At 54.9% G+C, this 19,195-nt stretch overlaps 2 protein-coding genes across 4 annotated transcripts; one reads left to right on the top strand and one right to left on the bottom strand.

Annotated features, from left to right (window-relative positions):
* Positions 1-891: 891 nt before the first annotated feature.
* SLC25A23 (solute carrier family 25 member 23) lies at positions 892-14,313 on the bottom strand. 3 transcript variants are annotated; one of them, XM_024745901.1, is made up of 11 exons: positions 13,996-14,313; positions 12,789-12,915; positions 12,128-12,215; positions 11,740-11,851; positions 10,239-10,397; positions 10,001-10,153; positions 9,690-9,797; positions 8,398-8,565; positions 7,411-7,536; positions 3,852-4,002; positions 892-2,847 (listed from the first exon to the last, which is right to left on the bottom strand). In XM_024745901.1, the coding sequence occupies exons 1-11, from the start codon at positions 14,149-14,151 to the stop codon at positions 2,663-2,665; spliced, it is 1,533 nt and encodes a 510-aa protein (XP_024601669.1). In that variant the 5' UTR covers positions 14,152-14,313; the 3' UTR covers positions 892-2,662. The 3 variants fall into 3 exon arrangements, with proteins under 3 accessions (XP_024601669.1, XP_024601667.1, XP_024601668.1); XM_024745900.1 differs by lacking the exon at positions 7,411-7,536 and adding an exon at positions 2,983-3,066 and having other exon boundaries at positions 2,723-2,847; XM_024745899.1 differs by lacking the exon at positions 7,411-7,536.
* A 2,241-nt stretch (positions 14,314-16,554) lies between these two features.
* On the top strand, positions 16,555-19,153 carry CRB3 (crumbs cell polarity complex component 3). The gene is made up of 5 exons (XM_024745841.1): positions 16,555-16,707; positions 16,934-17,124; positions 17,863-17,936; positions 18,575-18,718; positions 19,044-19,153. Exons 2-5 carry the CDS (start codon positions 17,043-17,045, stop codon positions 19,113-19,115), a joined length of 372 nt encoding a protein of 123 aa, XP_024601609.1. The 5' UTR covers positions 16,555-16,707; positions 16,934-17,042; the 3' UTR covers positions 19,116-19,153.
* Positions 19,154-19,195: the final 42 nt, after the last annotated feature.

Below are 19,195 nucleotides of genomic sequence, written 5' to 3'. Positions count from 1 at the left end.
GCCACCAGAAGTTAGGAACAGGCACGAGCAGATCCTTGCCTGGAGTCTTCAGAGGGAAAATGGCCCTGCCAACACCTTGGTTTTTGACTTCAACCCCCCATAACTGTTAGAGAATAAATTTCTGTTGTCTTTCATTTATGATAGCCAAAAGGTGGAAACAACCCCAGTGTCCATCAACGGATGAATGGATAAACAAAATATGGTCCCTCCATAAAATAGAATATTATTCAGCCTTAAAAATGAAGGAGATTCTGACACCTGCTACAACATGGAGGAAACTTGGGGACATGATGCTCAGTGAAATAAACCAGACACAAAAGGGTAAATACTGCATGATTCCAGTTCTAAGAGGTCCCTTGAGGAGTCACAACCATAGCGACAGCAGGTAGATGGTGGGGGCTAGGGGCTGGGGGAGGGGATGGGGAGTCAGTGTTTAATGGGGCAGAGTTTCAGTTTGGGGAGATGAGAAAGTCCTGGAGGTGGATGGTGGGGATGGTTGTACGACAATGTGAATAGACTTAATGCCACAAAACTGTACACTTAAAATGGTAAATCTTATGTAACGTGTATTTTACCACAATAGAAAAATATTTTTAAAAATTTTGTTGTTTTAAGCCCCTTGTTCGTGGTAACTTTTTAAGCAGCCCAAGGAAAAGGACAAACTTGTGTAATTACAAAAAATACAGGAAAAACTAGGAGTGCTCTTGAATGTGGACCTTCCCCCACACCCACTTTACAGATGTGGAAACTGAGGCTCACGGAGTCATTTCCTGGTCTCCCGCAACAATGTATGATGGAAGTCGGCCCATGTCCCTTCCCTGTGGGTGGTATGAGGTGGTCCCACATCCACCCCACACCCTTTCAGTAAAAAACACAATGAAAGAGCTTAGAAAATGTATTCCTTTGTTCTTTTCCTTTGAAATAACACACACAGGCAGGGAGGTGGGGAGTGGTGTAGGTGGGGGAGGTGGAAGCATTGTGGGGGGTCATCCTGTCACCCCAAAATCCAAGTTCTTCTTTTACAGTCCTTTAATGGGGTTCCCCAAGGACTTGGAAGGAATGGAGAGAGGGGTCCCCCAATAAGCCTAAGCTCAGGATCCAAATATAAAGTGCAGAATATACAGGGTGGGGGTACTGGGAATTAGGGCGGATGGAATGTCTGCTCCTCTCCGGTAGAAAAATAGACCTGGAATGAATTTGGGGGGCTGAGGAGTTTGGGGTTTGTTTTGCATCCTTGGATGCTTGGGTTTAGGGAAGCTGCTTCTGGCTTCCAACTCTGAAGTCTGGGGAGGGGCTGGCAGTGCTGGGAGATGTGTGCGGTCCCCTTAATGTGTCCCCAGCCTTGGATTGCCTCCTTGCCAGCCCCTAAGAAAGAGCGACTGGGTCCTCCAAAGGGACCCAGGCTCTGGGGGTTGTTATCAGCCTAGACAGTGGGAAGGGGGTGTGAGACATGGCCCTGCTGGGGGAGTATTTGAGAGAGAAATTTCCCTGCAGTCCAGGCTTTGCTGGGGAGGCAGGGGGTCCAGTGTCTGTGCAGGGCCTGGGAGAGGCATCTTCTCCCCTTGTGGCCGGCATGAGACGTGTCAGGACAGTGGACAAGTCCCATGGGTTTTCAAGCCAGGAGGCCAGGACCTGGGTTTCCTGGAGGCTCCGTAGACTATGGGGTTTGTGCCATGTGGAGAGAGGTCTCCGGGCTCTGGTGTGTGTCTGGGACGGGGGCGCGTGGGATCCAGGACACTGATTGGCCTATTGGGAGCTAGACTGAGTGGGGGGGGGCGTCTGAGCGTTCCAGATCTAGTGCTTGGGAGGACTTGGGTCAGAAACCAGGAGTTAAGGGGTTGGCATCCAGTGCCTGGAGGTGGTAGGGTCTGCCTCTTATGGATGAGGTTTTAGTACCCAGTGCCTGCAGTGAAGGGATTTGGGGTCCAACAGCTGTAGTCGTCAGCACCCGCTCCTCTGCCATTGGGCTCTTGCGACTGTGGTCTGAGGAGTGAGGATCTGGTGGGTCGGGGCTTGGAAAGCTGGGATCCGGTGGTTGAGGGTATAATGGTTGAAATGTGGGGATCCGGGAGTCGAAGCAGAGGGATCCAGGACCCAGGGTCGAGGTAAAGGGATTCAGGAATCCAGTGGCTGGATGGAGGGGGTCTGAGATCCAGTGGTTGGGGCCCCGGGACCTAGGCATTGCACTGTCAGGATCCGGTGCGCTGAGGTTTCTTGATATCCAGAATCCAGTGGCCAAGCTTGGAGATCCAGGACTTGAAGCATGGGGATCTAGGATCTGCCAGTGGATCTAGGATCCAGTACTGCCTGAGGACACTGGATCTGGTGCCTGAGGCAGCTGGGGTCTGGGAGCTTAGATACATGGTATGTGCTGCTGTGGTCGGGGTATCAGGATCCATTAGCTGGGTTGCGGGGGATCCAGTGTTTACGACGTGGAGGTCCAGGACTCAGTACGTGTTGGGGGAGAGGGAAACGTGGGATCCAGTGGCTGGGATGTGGGGATGCAGGACCCAGTGGATGAAGTGTGGGGATCCTGTGGTCTGAATGCGTGGGGAGGGGGACCTGGGATCCACTGGCTGGGCCCTCGGTCTCCAGTGGCCGAGGTGTGGGGGATGTCACGATGGAGGTGAGGGATCTGGGGGAGGGGTGGGCTCTGGGTCCCTCACCTGGACGTGACCCCCAGGGCCTGCTTCATGTTCTCGTAGACCACGTAGGAGATGCTCACGGCTGGGATAACCTTCATGAAGTTGGGGGCAATGCCCCGGTAGAGGCCCCGCACGCCCTCCTGGGACAGGATGTGACGGAGCAGACCCAGCATGGACAGCTGGGGGGCTCCCTCGATGGAGGCTGGTAGGGGGTGGGGAGGCCAGGTAAGGCCAAAGGTCCCCCTCTCGCTTCCCCCTCCCCCCCCTCCCCCCCAGGGCTGGGCCAGGTGGCAACTGCAGCAGGAGGGAGGAAGGTTAGACTAACAGTGGGACCTACCACTCAGAGTCGGGACTTCTACTGGCCTTGGAATTGGCTGCTCATCTCTTCACCCCAATCTGGAGGCCCCAAGTTTGGGGATGACTAGAAACAGATCAGCTATGTGTGGAGGGGGAGGTGGAAGAGGGCACAGAAATTTCCTCTTCCGGGAACTCAATTCCTTCTCCCTTTTCCCAGCTAACTCTTACTCAACCTTCCAACCTCCATTCCAAACCAGCTCTTCAGGGGAGCCCTCCTTGGCACTCCAGTCTAAGTCCAGCTTTTCCTTCTCCCCTTTATTCAACCCTAAATCCATACTTCATTGTGGAATGATTTATTCACCATCTTCCTTCCTCTCCAGCTTGGGAGTTCTTTGAGGGTGGAGGACCACATCTGTCTTATGCACGGATGACCCCCAGCAAAAACCACAAAACACAAATGCTAAAATCCCCGAGGAAATTCTCAAAAAAGATTCAGGGATAGTAGCAGGAAAAGAAAAGAAAAAAGAACCTCAAAAGAGCAATACAGAGAAATACAGTAAAACAATCGTAGCCTGGCCCTGCTCCTCCTTTTGACCTCACTATATCCCAGCCTTGCAAATTAGAACCCAAGTTACCAGCTGGGAAAGCTGCCTCCCCAGCTGAGATGGCTAGGATGCTCTTCTGGCACTGGCTGTATCTGTTCTCCTACTTAGGGTAAAGGGCTCCCATCCCAATGTCACAAAAGGGTAAACTGAGGCCCAGAGAAAAGTAGGGACTTTAGTCAAGGCCATCAAAATCCAGGAGGATCCCAGCCCAGGACCCTGCCTTCTCACGGGAAGGAGCTGGGGATGGGAAGGTGGACCCAAGTCGTGAGACCTTCCCTACCTCCTCCTCCCACCCAGGCCTCACCTTGGGCCTGCATGCGGGTCCGGACCAGGGCCAGGGGGTAACTGGCTATCTGGCCACACGTGCTGGAAATGGTGCCGCAGGCCAGGAGCACGAGGATGCCCGGGTCGGCCGAGTCGTGGCTATACTGCTGGAGCCACCGGTTCTTCAGGGTCTGGCAGGGGTGGAAAAGGGAGGAGGGTGGGTTGGAGGTGGGCGACACCAGGACCCTGGCTCCAGCGGTCCTGCTGGCTGGCTTCTGTATCCCGTGATGGCTGGTGTTAGCCAAGCATTTTACCTGCACGCTCTCATTCAAACCTCACCTAAACCCTCTCTGGTATGTGGAATAACAGCCCCCCCCACTGTTCCTGCCTTAATCCCTGGAATCTGTGAATATGGTACCTTCCGTGGCAAAAGGGACTTTGCAGATGGGATTAAGGATCTGGAGACGGGAGATTATCCCAGGATATCCAGGGGGGTCCGATGTCATCACGAGTCTCCTTGTAAGAGTCAGAGAAGGAGATGTGATGACAGAAACAGAGATCAGAGAGAGACAGAGAGAGAGAGATCTCGGGGAGGGGGGATGGAGATGCTATGCTGTTGGCCTTGAAGATGGAGAAGGGGCCATTAGCCAAGGAACATGGGCACTGCTGGAAACTGGAAAATGTAAGGAAACGGATTCTCCCGTAGAGCCTCCAAAAGGAAAGCAGCCTGCTGACACCTTGATTTTAGCCCAGTAAGATGCATTTTGGATTTCTGACCTTCATAACTGTGAGATAATAAATTTGTGATGTTTTAAACCACAGTTTGTGCTCATTTGTTACAGCAGCCATTGGAAACTCATACAGTCTCCAAGGTGGCCACCCTGCCCCTTACGCCTTACCACTTCAGCTCAAACCTGCCGACTCCAATGGCCAAGCATCCATGGCTCAGCCTGAGGATTTTATCTGGTCCCAGGCAAGGCTGCTCTAAGCACATAGGAACAGGTGGGCAGTGCTGGGAAATTAGCACCCCCAGAAGCAACCTTCAAATGATGACTGACTTGGTGTATCAATACCCCAGCTCCCTTGCCTCTCTGATGGGGGAATGTTCTACACTTTCTCCCGGAGGTCCCCACCAGGACTGAGCTCCACCTGTCTGCTGTGGTATCTTGCTTGATAATGCACTGTTATGGGTTTAAATGAATCCCCCACCAAAAAAAAAAAAAAAAAAAGATGTGTTGGGGTCTTAACCTTAGAATATGACCTTATTTGGAAAAAGGGTCTTTGCAGACATAATGCATTAAGATGAGGTCATACTGGAGTAGGGTGGGCCCTTAACCCAATATGATTGGGGTCCGTAGAAGAAGAGGAGAAGAAGAAAAAGGACCCATAGGGGAGAAGACAGTCATGGCAACAGAGGCAGAGACTGGAGTGATGCGTCCACAAGCCAAGGAATGCCAAGGACTGCTGGCAAAGGCCAGAAGCTGGGAAGAGGCAAGGAAGGATACCCCCTACAGATTTCAGAGGAAGCATGGCCCTGTTGACACCTTGATTTTGGACTTCTAACCTCCAGAACTGTGACAACAAATTTCTGTTGTTTTAAGTCACCCAGCTTGTGGCACTTTGTGAGGGCAGCCCTAGGAAACTAATACTAAAGCATGATACTTTTTGGTTGCCTTCCCTTCCCTGTCTTACTACTTCCCCCCAAAACCACTTGCCCCCCCCATCCCTGCTTCTGGAAGACCTCCAACTAAGACAAGTACCACTACAATTCCCATTTTATTGATGAGAAACTGAGGCTCAACAGAAGTTACTTGCCCAAAGCCACAAGATAAAGGTGACAATCAACATTCAGAGCCACCCCCAAGTCCAGAGCTGTGCCCTTGGCCAATCCCTTCTGAAGCCTTCTGTGAGGCCTCTGTAAATCCAGGATCTTCTTTTTGGCCTTGGGACTGGAATTGCTCATAGGTTTCATTTCCTAAGTCAATTCCAGTGCATTGGTAATGGCTGCCTGGAACTGTGTTGAGAGGGACTCAGTGCTGTGATGGATTGGTGATGTCTGGCCTGGGCATGGAAGGGGCAAATGAGAATCGTTTACCATTACTGCCTTTGCAATTTTAATAGCCGCCTTTTGGGGCTGGAGCTGCATTTGCCAAATAGGTGTTTTTAAGAGCAGCTCTGTGAAAAAGAGGTTCTGATGACTGGAAAAGTATGGCTAACACTGGGCTTAAAAAAAAAAGGGTAAATCACTTTTCTGCAGGACTTCTCAGAGCCTTTAAGGGGCTAATTTAGATCTTGAAATGCCAAGAGGGCACAGGGCTTTTCAAACTTCTTAGACCTCTGAAATCCCTTTTGGGGTGAAGAATGAATGAACTAAGGCTGCAGAATAAGGTCTTATTTCTGCTCATGACTCTGAATGTCTCCCTATCACATTTAGGAGAAACCCAAACTCATGATCAATTGAGTCCTTGCTGACTCTTCAGCTCCCTCCAGCCACTCAAGACTTCCACTCCTCAACAACAAAACAATCTCATCAAAAAATGGGCAGAAGACCTAAACAGACATTTCTTCAAAGAAGACATTTAAGATGGTCCACAGGCATGTAAAAAGATGCTCAGTGTCGCTAATTATTAGAGAAATGTAAATCAAAACTGTAATGAGGTATCACCTCACACTGGTCAGGATGGCCATCATTCAAAAGTCTACAAATAATAAATGCTGGAGAGGGTGTGGAGAAAAGGGAACCCCCCTACACTGTTGGTGGGAATGTAAATTGGTGCAGCCACTATGGAAAACAGTATGGAGGTTCCTTAAAAAACTAAAAATAGAGTTGCCATATGATCCAGCAATCCCATTCCTGGGCATATATCTGGATAAAACTATGATTCGAAAAGACACATGCACCCTTATGTTCATAGCAGCACTATTTACAATAGCCAAGACATGGAAACAACCTAAATGTTCCTTGCCAGATGAATGGATAAAGAAGATGTGGTACATATATACAGTGGAATAGTACTCAGCCATAAAAAAGCATGAAACATTGCCACTTGCAGCAACATGGATGGACCTAGACATTGTCATACTAAGTGAAGGAAGTCAGAGAGAGACAAATACCGTAAGATAGCACTTATATGTGGACTCTAAAAGATGGCACAGATGAACTTACCTACAAAACAGAAACAGACTCACAGACATAGAGACCAGACTTACGGTTACCAAAGGGGAAAGGTCGGGGTGGGGAGGGATAAATTGGGAGTTTGGGATCAGCTGATATATACCACTATATATAAGATAGATAAACAAGAAGGTCCTACTGTATAGCACAGGGAACTATACTCAATGTCTTGTGATTAACCATAATGGAAAAAAAAAAAAAAGACTTCCATTCCTCCAATAGGCCATATTCATTCCTGCTTCTGGACCTTGGCATTGGCTGTGCCCTTGTTCACACTCCCTCCTTGATATATTTTCAACTCATCACTCCAACACCACCTCTCAGAGACATTCCTAGACACGCCCCCCTCCTGCCCATGGCTACTTTCGATTGCACGTCTTGTTTATTATCTTCTGAGAACACTTCAGGATCTGCAATTACTTACTTGCTGGTTGACTTGACTCCTTTGTTCATTGGAGGGGTGTCCCGGGAGGACAAGAATTATGTTGTACTCCCTGAATGCAGCAGCCAGCACAGTACCCAGAACACATGGATGCTGAGGACACAGTTGCTAAGTGAACGGGTGAATGAGTGAATGCATGAAAAAATGAACGAACGAATGAATGAAGCCTTGTCTCACTTGGCTCCGTAGACACTGGGTGCTGGTAGGGCAGGTACGGATGGCAGGTACCGGGGATCTTAGATCAGGACCAGCTACGTCATTTGCGGGGTCCAGTGCGAAATAAAAATATGTGAGGTCCCTTGTTCAAAGATTATTAAGAATTTCAAGAGGGTGACAGCAAAGCATTCAACCAAGTGTAGAGCCCTTCTGAGTTGGTGACTCTACAGGTTGCCTACCCATGAAGCTGGGCTGGATACAACGATTGGGGGTGGGGGGATGCCTGGGAACTTCAGAGGCTGTGCTAATTGGGAGAACCTGGTGATCCCACCAGGAGAAGGGAAAGGCAATGGATGAGGTCCCTGGAAGAGAAACAGCAAAAACTCCCAGTTCCTGCTTCTCCTGATAAAGGCCCCGAGATGCTGGTCACGGGGTATGGATTTTATGGTGGCGGCAATGACTGAAATGGCCTTGAAGACGATATTGGCCTGGAGACGGAGGCGCGTCTGACCCACGTTTTGGGGGGGATGGGCATCTTTGAAGCTCATCTTCGCCTGCTCTCACGTTTCTGTGGGAGTTAGAGTGGTCCCCGACTTTCACATGTCCTGAGACCCGGGAAGGCCAAAGTACAGATGGAAGGTTCTTGCGGTGGGAAGCGCAAGAGTGGCGGGGCAGGTGGGGAGGTCCAATGCCTGAAGGAGTTCCCCAGAATCCCAAGGCCCACAGTGCTTTGCTTCTCCACCCCTAGCTATGGAGGTCAACTGAGCCAGCCCCACAGGAAGGACAGATCCCAGAGAAGGGAGGACCACAGACCTCGTAGACGGCCAGGTCGATGCCTGCGTAGGGGATGATGCCCAGCACGTTGGGCAGGTAGCCGCGGTAGAAGGCTCGGGGCCCTTCTCGCTCCAGGATCCGCCACGCACAGTCCAGCAGCCCCTTATACTGGCCCGTCCGGCGAAGGGTCAGCCGTGTCTTCAGTACCTGGGGAGAAGCCGGTTATCCCTGGAAAAGCTGCCTTCGGAATCACTACATCCAGGAATGAAGACACTTCGAAATTGTACCTCCTAGATGGAGATACCCTGACAATAACTGAATTAAAAGAACCACTTGTGGGACTTCCCTGGTGGTCCAGTAGCTGGGACCCTGCACTTCCCTTGCGGGGGGCATGGCTTCGATCACTGGTCGGGGAATTAAGATCCTGCATGCTGCTTGGTGTGGCCAAAAAAATAAATAAATAAATAAAAATATAAATAAGTAGAAGAACCACTTGCTCTAGAATCTTCTTCTACCCCCAAACTCTATACCTACAAACTGGTTACGCCTATCAGACTTGCACGCACTGTTGTCTCCCAATATCTTGTTACTTTCTCCCTTATCTATAGAAACTGCTCTTTTCAGCAAGAATACAGCCTCTAGAAATAAAGACTACATTTCTCAGTTTCCCTAGGCATGTAGCCACGTGACTGAGTCCTAGCTGATGAAACAGATGGTGAAGAGGTATGCAAGGCTGTCAGAAAGCATCCTTAAAGGCAGGGAGGTGTTCCTTCCTCTGTTCCTCCTTCTTGGCTGGAGCATGGATGCTGTGACTGGAGCACAGCAGTCATTTTAGTCCATGAGGTGGGTGCCACATGCTGAGGTGGTAGAACAAGATAGAGGGAAGGAACCTGGGTCTCTAACACTCTGAAGCCACCAGACCATCCCTGAACTGCTCACCTCCGGACTTCACTTATGTGATTTGAGTTTTCCGTCACTCAGAATCCTAAGTGATGCCTGGCACAATCTGAAACTTGAAATGATTTCTCCAAAAGTGGTTTCACCTAGAAATGATTCCCTTGGGGACAAGCATCATGGAAACCAGTATCCTTCGATGCGTCATATCCATAAAGGGCTGCACCCCACAACTGTTATTTAAACAGCTAAACCAACACTACTGTGATACCCAGACCAGCTACACATGAAAGAGCATTGCTCTAATGAGCTACAGTCTGAATCAAGAAGAAGCAAAGTTATAATCCCAATGCTTATCCCACCTTGGAGTGAAATGGTTATTGCAGGCCCGCCCCCAGCCCTGCAACGGAGCCTCTGCTAGGGCCCCTCCTTCTCACCTCCATGGGGTAAATGATGGTTTGGGCTGTGGCACCAGCCAGGGAGCCAGCCACAAAGCGCTCCTGCACATGCAGTGTCTCCTGCTGCCCCCAGATGGCCCGCTTGATCTGAGAGGGAGACACAGAGGTGGCGGGACCTCAGGGGTTGGGCCTTCAGTGCACCTGGACCTTCCCTCTGCTGTCCTCCTCCTGGGCGCATCCCGAAGGGGAGCAGATGCCCACTCCTGGGGACCTGCAGACATTCCCCACCCCCAGGCCAATCCTGCAAAGCCTCCTGTCCGTAGCCCACGCCTCCCCCTGCCTGCCCCCACCTGCTCATAGGCCATGAACTTGATTGCCGACTCAGGTGCAATCTTGAGCACGTTGATCCCGTTGCCACGCCACAGGGAGCGCACGCCCCCCTCTTGGATCATGCTCCATAGGCCTCCCAGGATGTTCAGTCGGTTGGTCTTGGAGGCGTGAACCTGGGTGGGAAGACCAGGTGGCTCTGGGGACCCCTCCAGGGGTCCAGGCCTAGGGAAGGGGGTGGGTCTCTCCAGGGCCCCTCACCTGCATGAAGACCTTGAGGCGGTCCAGGGGGGCTGTGCCCGTCCGGGACACGGCACCCGCCATCGCACCCGCCACCAGCTGCTTCCACGACACGCCCGTCAGCTTCTCCTGCTCCGAGAACTCATCCGGGACAGTCAGGCACTCGCCAATGTCCAGGACCTGGGGATGCAGAGGCTGGGGGTGTCATGCCCCAGTGGGGCTGGGGGGATGCAACTCTGCCCTAAACTGGGGCGTCTCCCCCATGAATCCCAGGGTACCCAGCAATGAATCCCAGTCCACCAGTGAATCTCACTTGGAGAGCCCGAGATCTCTCTTGGACCCCTACCAGATCCAGCCCTGCAGTCTCCACAAAAGATAATAACATCCTTCCTGGGGATCTCCACCAAATCCCATCAAAGCATCCTATTCAAGCCTCTACCCCACAGGGGACTTCCCTGGTGGTCCAGTGGTTAAGACTCCATGCTTCCACTGCAGGGGGCCCGGGTTCGATCCCTGGTTGGGGAACTAAGATCCCACATGCCGCGTGGTGTGGCCAAAAATAAATAAATAAAAGAGAATATATATATTATGGGAATTCCCTGGCGGTCCAGTGGCGAGGGCTCTGCGCTTCCACTGCAGGGGGCACAGGTTCGATCCCTGATCAGGGAACTAAGATCCTGCATGCCGTGCAGCACGGCCAAAAAAACAAAACAAAACAAAACAAAAAAACCCCCAAACAACAACGACAAAACAAACAAGCCCCTGACCCATAAAGATCCCTCTGGAGCCAATCGGATCCCTCCAAAGGATCCCAAGGGTCTCCCACGTAAGAATTCCAGAAGATACCTCCAGGGCCACACAAGATCCTACCAGGGACTTCCTATATATGGAGCCCAGCAGATCCCTCCTGGGGGTCTCACCAGATGCCCAGGGGTCTCCCCCACAGAGATCATCCCCCCTCTAGCATCCTTCACCTGCAGACTTCTTAACCAAGCCCCTCATGGGTCCCCCAGGGTGGGAATCTCTGGACCTCCCAAGAGGATCTCAGCAGGTCGCATGGATGGACCCCTCGAGATGCCATCAGTCAAGGATTCCCACCCGGGAAATGGCAATCCAGAGCGCTTCCTCCCTCCCAAGTTCCAGTAGATCCCGTGAGACCCTCTGAAGACAGTGGCTTCCTAACTTGTCTTTTCAGCAGCGGAATCCTTTATTGAGGGGAATAGAAACCAGCAGAAAGAGAGCCATGTGGTTGAGGGTGGGAGACCAGATGCCCCATCTGGTGAGCCCTTTCTTCCCTGAACCCCCAGAGGCCCCACAGTAAGTCTGAAGGGTCCCCATGAGCTGGCAGAGACCTCCCCAAATGGGTCCCGGGAGCCCCAGATAGAGGAAGAGGAGAGCAGAGCCTCATCCTTCGGCTGCTCCCAGTGGGCTCCTCCTTCTAGAGTCCTGAGCCAGCCCCTCCCCCCATGCCCTGGGGAAGAGGGCCCGACCACCAGGCTGGGACAGCCGCCCCCCACCTCACCGTGGAATGCTTCCAGAAATACAGCACATCTTCCACATTCTCCAGCGAGTGCAACAGGAAGTGGTCACGCCATTCCTGCCAGTCAATGGTCATGGTGTCATCACGGTCCATGCTGCGGGGGGAGGGGTACAGGTGGGACAGAATCAGTGCCTGGGTCCAGGGGTGAGCTGAGTGAGGTTCCTGTGGATTTGGGGGGTAGACTGAGCTCCTTGGCACTGGGAGCTCCCCATTTTACAGAGGGGGAAACTGAGGTTCAGAGAGGGGAAGCAACTGGGCCAAGATCTCAGCTCCACTGCCTTGGGATTGGATCTGAGGCTCAGAGGCTCAAGGTGGCTGAGGGGTCTTGGGGACCTGAGTTACCTGGGATTCTGGACACCCCGCTACTCACCTGTGCAGGATTTTCTCTGCCTGCTCCAGCGAGATGGAAATGCCCAGAGCTCGGAAACTCTGCTGGATCTCAGAGACGTCGATATGACCTGGGGAGGGGGCCCGAGGTGGGGAAGTGTGTGTGTAGGGACCCCAAGACGGAGGACCAGGACAGCTTGGAATGGGGATACTGAAGAAGACCAGAGGATCCAGGAACCCAAGGTGAGGTTTGTGGCGGGTTGTGGGGGGTCCTTGACCCACTGGGATCAGAGGGGTAGAACTGGGCCATATTGGGGGGGGTCTTCTGTTTGATGAATGAATGAAGGATTGAATCCAGGGATAATTATGGGGGTCCCTATGCCACAGGGGGTTGAGAGGCAATATTGGACACCCAGAAAAAGCGATGGGGGTGTCTCTGTCTCATAGGGAATCCAGGAGCAATATGGGGGGATCTTTGTCCCACAGAAAAATAAGACTAATAAATAATAGTGTCCCACTCCAGAAGGAAAAGGAGGTGGGATAGGCCGGCTGGGCCCCAAACCACCTAGCTGGGGGTGAAGAGAGCTCCCAAAATAGCCTGTGAGTCATCAGGGAGAAGCGGCCCTCCCTCCTCCTCCTAGCACTGCCAGTTCTAACCCCGTTGGCATCTCCAGGGCCCCCACAGCCCCATCCCTGGGCCTTACCATCCTGATTCCGGTCCAGACTGTGGAACAGAAGTAGCAGGCGCTGTTCCCGCTCCTGCAGATAGAGGATAAACTCCTCCAGGTCAAGGCCACCATCTGAGTCAGCATCACCCTCAGGGGAGATGCCCTGGAAGGGGGGAAGGGACAGAAGGAGCTCTGGGAAGCTGCTCCCCCAATCTGGAGGAGGCAAGACAAGCTTATGCCCCAGGAACCCAGGTCCCCCTCCCCCAGCCCTGCACCTAGAGGACCAGGGCGGGGAAGTCACCCCTTCCCTTGATCATCTCTTTCCTCAATAAGATACCCAAGGCCAAGGTAGGTCTGTGAGGTGGACAGTGGTTGTCCAGTTTTCCTGGTGAGCAAAATGAGGCTCTCCAAGGTCAAGTCACTTGTTCAAGGTTACAGAGCTGGGAAGTGAGTAGGTGGACTTGGGCTCTTGTCTCTGAAAGCCTGTCCTTCCAGGTGTCTCTTATATGAACTTGTCCACATGGCAGTTTCAAGAGCTCTCCCTGGAGACAGCACTGGGCAATGTGGGGCAATGACATCCACACTGAACATCTGCAGGGCCTCTGTTTTCCCATCTGTAAAGTGGGAGGTTGACTGGAGGTCTCAGGGTGCTATGGAGACAGTCCAGTGGCATCTGGGCCTCCAGGTGTGGGGGGACACATGCACGGGCTTGGGGTCAAGTTCCTGCTTTGATAGGTGCATCCCCAGCTGAGGGTGGCATCGGATAGGATTGGGTCCTTGGCTGGGACAGCCTGGGGCATAGAGCCAAGCCCAGGAAAGGACAGGGAAGGGAAGGTAAACATAGAGGCTGGGGAGGGTGTGTCTCCTGGAGGTGGGTGCAGGCCTTGTGTCTCGGGTTGTGCAAAGAGTTCAGAGAAGGGTGTGTCCCGGGCAGTGGGCAGGAAAGCGCACGCGGCCCCATTCCCAGGCAGACATCCCTCACCCCGAGGGAGGAGGGGAACGGGTTTGGCAGCCGAAACTGCAGGCCTGGGGCCTCGGTGGTCCTGTCTTGAGAGAGCCCATTAGGCCCGGACACGGGCGGGCAGGGGGGAAGGGAACAAGGACGCCCAAGCTAGGAACGGGTCCTGGAGAACAGCCACAGGCAGTCCCGGGCTGCTCCCGGCGCTCCATTCAGCGGCTCGGGTTACCCTGCGCGGGCTGGGCTCCAGCGCCACGAGCCAGGAGGGGGTCCCTGCAAGGGTACCTGTTGTGCTCCGCGGTCCGGGCTGCCCCCGCCCAGCCGGGCCAGTCCCTGGCGCAACTCGTGGACGTCCAGGCGACCATCCTTGTTACTGTCCAGCTCCTCGAAGAGGCGACCCCAGCGCTCACGCCGCTCCGCATCGCCCGGGCCCCCCCGCATGGCGCCCGCCCCGGGGGGAGGGGAGGCCCGGTAGCGGCGGCCTCAGCGGGGGCTTGACAGCTCCCCCTCCCCCCAGGGGCCCCGGAGGGCCAGCTCCGTGGCCACTGCCACCGCAGCCTCCGCGCTGTCTGCCCGGCTCTGGCACTTGTAGGAAGCGGTGACTGCTAGCCGTCGCCGCCCGCGCCAGAACTTGCGTCTCCTCCGCATTGGGTGGGGGAGGGGATGGGGGCGGAGCTGGGGGGCGTGTCAGGGATGCTCTCTTATTAGCACAATCTAGGGAGCAACCACGTTCATTCTGGGAAGCGGGGTTCGAGAGATCAATGATCTCAGGTCTGGTTTCAGAGTTCCGTTTCTGCGTGCCTCAGTTTACCCTCTGCCCAAGGGGACGAGGTAGGGAGATGTCAGGGATTGGGTTACATAATCCCTTTCCACTTGACCTCCCTCCTCTACTAATCCTCCTCAGGAACTAAAGTTCTCGGTTTCCCTAGACGTACTCAGAACCAATTCTGTGCCATCTAGCCCTGCAACAGCCCGCCCGCTCATTTCACATTGCCTAAGCGGCCACAGAAGCAGAAAATCAAGTCGCCTTGCTCTCCCTCCATGTTTTCTTCCTGCCCGCGCGCCTCCTTTCTCGGTCCCACTCAGACTGGGAAACAGAAGATCAACGCGTGGCGCGGCTGCAAAGTCGGTTTCCTATTGGTCAGAGCCGCAGGAGCTGTGCCCTGCGGTCCCGCCTTGCTCACCCTTCTAGGCGGGGCCTCCCCACTGACCCCACACCGCCTTGGGCCCCGCGGCCCCCGGCTCGCCTAGCAGTCTTAAAGGGGCCTCTGCCGGATCCAGACGCCGAGCAGACTGCTTTCTCCGGATCGGCCTAGGGGGGGAATCTCAGAGTCCCAGGAGCGGCTGGGGATAAGGACCGCGTTGCTGGAAGCGGGGCCCCAGCCTGTCGCGCTCGCTGCACCTGCCAAATGTCCCTCCCACTAGTTTAGGGCGCAGTTTCTCGATTCGCCATTAGGGGGAGGAGCGCCCAGATCTTTTGACAGCGAATAATAATAATAGCTAACGTTGATTCATTGCTTTGCACAAGCCTTGGCCTTTTACTCACCCCTCGCGTCGTCCTCGCTAAAACCCTATAAGGTAAGTGGGACTGGCTTTCCCACTTCACAGGTGACGAAACAGGAGATTAAGCCGCTCACCGCAGTCCACATGCCCAGGAAGGGGCAAAGCAGACATTTAACTAGACCTGGGATTCTTACCCAACATCGCTCTATGCCCTAGAAGGGATTAATTTTCCCTTAACCATCACTCTTCTCTCTAGAGTCCCCAGGAGGGGGTCGTCTTATTATCTTCGTCCTTTATCCAAAGGACGATCGTGAAGGCACACATGGTTCCCACTCAGCTCCTGCCCAGACAGGTGTGCTCAAACGAGCCTCTTGTAGAGGGTCCCCTCACAGACGTTTTCATTCACAGGTCGCCCTTGCAGGTGCCGTACAGATATTTTCCCACGGAGATGCCCCAAACAAATGCTTTCTCACAGATGCATCCTTGACAGGTGGACCTCAAAACACATGAGCCCCCCCCCCCAAAGATGTGCTTCAATGTGAGTGTGCCCCATGCAGGCGTGCTCAGGTCTTCCTCTCGTGTGAACTCAATTCAATGCAGCTGTTTCCTTCACCTCACAGGTATGTTTCTCAACAGGTGTTCCTCCACCCAGGAATGCGTTATAGAGCCTCCCCCGCCATACGTATGTTCCATTTAATCATTCACCCGTACGGGGCTCTTTCCATATAACTGGGTCCCCTACAGGTGTACTTAGATGCAGGTATGTCTCGTACAGGTGTTTCCAATACCTTTACACACAGGAATTCCTTCTGCAAGTCTTGTTCATTTCATAGGTGAGCCATGCAGATGCATTCCCCAAACAGATGTACCCCGCGCCAAAGTGTCTCAGCCAGGTGTTTGTAACCATGCAGGTGTGTTCTATACAGCTGTTTTCCACACAGGTAGGCTTCCATTCAGCTGTACTCCAAAGAGATGTGATTCAAAGCAGATGTCTCCCATGGGTGTTCTTACACATCCGTGCAGATTTCTTTACACGTTTGTTCCCATGCAGGTGTGTCCCACACCAGTGTTTTTTCATTAGAGGCTCCCCATCCCGGTCTGCCCCAGACAGGAGTGCCTCACACATCGGTGACTCCATGCCCCGTGTGTCTCCACACCTGGACGATTCTACAGATGCACCTGCAGTGCAGGTGAGAGGCCCCTTTTACACCTGCGCGCTTCCTCTCCTTTTCACTCCTCCCGATTATGAGATTGGGTTCCCGGTACAGGTGCGTCCGCGGCGCGGACCCGCCCCCGCTTGGCCCCGCCCTTTCATCTAGGCTCAGGTGCACAAGCCGGAAGTGCGCTCACCTCCAAGGTGAGTGACTAAACTTTCCGGGTCACGTGAGCCGGCGGAGCTGGAAGAGTCCGACCGAGCCACTGACCGACGGATCGAGGGTTCGAGCGAGGGACCGGGGTCGGGACCCTGAGCGGGGTCGAAGACGCCCGGGCCAGGTAGGGAGGCAGGTCACGCGGCTGGGCCTGCCACCCCTCCCCCCTTCCCTTCCCTTCCCCTTTCCCCAGCCCAGGAACGCGCCGCCCCGTGTTAATCTTTAATCTCTGACCTCTGGCGGCGGGGGGCGGGGCGGGACTCTTGGGTGGCCGGCGCGGGTCGCCCCTCCCAGGGGCCTGCGCTCGGGTCCGGCCCCCTCCCCCACGCTCCGGCCTTTCTCCTTTCCAGCCCCCAGGTGCGGGGTCGAAGGTACCCCCCCACCCACCGCCCGAGATGCGGTAGGAGCGGCGCACGCGACAAGCCCCGTCCCCGGTGCCACCAGCCCGTCACCCGGCCCATGGCGAGCCCCGGCCTGGGGCTGCTCTTGGCACTCGGCCTGCCGCTGCTGCTGACCCGCTGGGGCCGGGTCTGGGGGCAAAGTAGGTACCGGTCGGGGGCACTGGGGGTCCGGGCTTAGAAGCGCTGGGTTCCTGGGACGCTGAGAGGGCAAGAACCCAGGAGCGGGCATGCGATGCCTAGGTCTGGGGTAGGGCTGGGGGCGTAGAATTTCTGTGTCCTTCCTTGGACGGTTGGAGTTGGTCTAGGAGAATTCCTGAGTTGGGCGGAATTGTGAGCTGCCGGGAGAAGAGGTCTGCGGTCCGGAGCCTCAGTAGGGTTGAGCAGTTTGGGGGAAATGGAAGCCAGGAGGAGGCCTGCCTGGGGCTCCAAGCCCAGGTGGAGCAGGTTGACCAGAGGTGGGGACGCTGCCTTTCAGTCCTGTATTCCAGTTTCGGGAGCCTGGGGGGAGGTGTGAGTCAGACACTCCGGGGAAATGCAGGATCCGCCCAGATCCTGAAGGGCAGAGGGAGGGCTGGAGAGGTGAGGCTGGGGTTGGGGGGAGGGTTGGGCTTCCCCACACCATCCATTACAATAGCCCCCAACTCTGCGCAAACTGCAGACCGCTGTTGGCTGATTACTCAGCGCTGGGCTCCCCTGGGTAAGGGGTGCCCTGTGGGGCAAAATGAGCGGGGCCAGCCCCTATGTGGAGGCCGCTCACAGAATGAAAGACTCAAAAGGGCAGAGTTCTAACGAGGGGAAATGGCCCAGGAAGATGCACATGCTTCCAGATGGGAAGGATAGATGGGGATTCATTTATCTTCTCTACCACCGCCCTGCAGCACCGGACCCCACTGTAAGTGGGAACAGCACAATTACACCCTCTGGCCCCAGCCCTGGCTCCAATGGGGCCCTGGTGAGTTGGGGTATATGTGGGAGAAGAACGGCAGGGATTTTATTCGGGAGGCCCCCGTATGGCAGGTGGGAGGGCCTAGATTCCCAGAGGCGGCAGGCTGCACAGTGGGGGAGGCACTGGAGAACCCTAAGTGGGAGAGACCAGAATATCAACATGGCAAATGGGGAGACCGAGAACCCCAGGAAGGGGATGGGCAAGAACACCATGCCTGGCGGGACTTCCCCGGCGGTCTAGTGGTTAAGACTCCGCGCTTCCAGTGCAGGGGGCACAGGTTGGATCCCTGGTTGGGGAACTAAGACACACACGCACACACACACACACAAAGAATACCATGCTTGGCAAGTGTAGGGGGTCCAGGAGCCCCCTATGCCTCTCAGCCAGGGGGAGGAGGGATCTAGGAGCCTAAGATGCGGCAGGCGCTTGGGAGAAGGACCCCAGACATGGCAGGTGGGGGAACCTGGGAACCCCAGATGTGATATGATGGGGGTCAGGAACCCTGAGTGGAGGAAGCCAGTCACCAAAAGTGGTGGGTGCCAGGGGAGGGGATTAGCGTTTCCAGATAATTCTCAGGCGGGGGTGGACGGGATGCCCAAGTTCAGGTGGGTCACACCTGTGTCCCCCCCATCCCCCGCCAACAGTCGCAGGAGGCCACCATTGCTATCATCGTGGTCTTCTCCCTCCTGGCCGCCCTGCTCCTGGCCGTGGGCCTGGTACTTCTGGTGCAGAAGCTTCGGGAGAAGCGGCAGACGGAGGGCACCTACCGGCCCAGCAGCGAGGAGCAGGTGGGTGCCCGAGCTCCACCGCCTCCCAACCTCAAGCTACCGCCTGAGGAGCGGCTCATCTGAATGCTGGGGCTGGCCACAGCTGCCTCCACTGCTCAGGACTGCCCGGCGCTCAGCTGCATGCAGCAGCTGCCACCGACACACCAGCCTCTGATGGCTCCGGAGGACTTGGGGGGGCCACGGGGCACCTGCCGGGCGGGCTCTGCTTGACTCTGCCTGCAGCTGGGGTGCCGGGGCTGCGGACCTGCCTCCCCGCTTGCTGCACCATCGGCCATCTGTCTGCCTGCCACACAGGCCCGACACCCCCCCTCTCCTTTCCTTTCAGTTCTCCCATGCAGCCGAGGCCCAGGCTCCCCAGGACTCCAAGGAGACGGTGCGGGGCTGCCTGCCCATCTAGGTCCCCTTCCTCTACCCAACACCCTTCCTGGCTGTGTGACCTTGGGGGAAGGCAGAGCCCTCTCTGGGCAATCAGACACA

The sequence above is a fragment of the Neophocaena asiaeorientalis genome, unplaced genomic scaffold, assembly GCF_003031525.2.
Source record: "Neophocaena asiaeorientalis asiaeorientalis breed wild unplaced genomic scaffold, Neophocaena_asiaeorientalis_V1.1 scaffold357, whole genome shotgun sequence".
Taxonomy (NCBI): Eukaryota; Metazoa; Chordata; class Mammalia; order Artiodactyla; family Phocoenidae; genus Neophocaena; species Neophocaena asiaeorientalis.
This window is presented reverse-complemented; position numbering and strand designations above follow the sequence as displayed.

Coding starts and splice junctions, on each gene's coding strand:
- SLC25A23 (XM_024745901.1), bottom strand. CDS start 14,151: ATGCGGGGGGGCCCGGGCGATGCGGAGCGGCGTGAGCGCTGGGGTCGC. Junction 12,216..12,788: donor TCTGGACCGGAATCAGGATG/GTAAGGCCCAGG, acceptor CCCCCTCCCCAG/GTCATATCGACGTCTCTGAG. Junction 10,154..10,238: donor GCCTCAAGGTCTTCATGCAG/GTGAGGGGCCCT, acceptor CTTCCCACCCAG/GTTCACGCCTCCAAGACCAA.
- CRB3 (XM_024745841.1), top strand. CDS start 17,043: ATGGCGAGCCCCGGCCTGGGGCTGCTCTTGGCACTCGGCCTGCCGCTG. Junction 17,125..17,862: donor GGGCCGGGTCTGGGGGCAAA/GTAGGTACCGGT, acceptor ACCGCCCTGCAG/CACCGGACCCCACTGTAAGT. Junction 18,719..19,043: donor GGCCCAGCAGCGAGGAGCAG/GTGGGTGCCCGA, acceptor CTTTCCTTTCAG/TTCTCCCATGCAGCCGAGGC.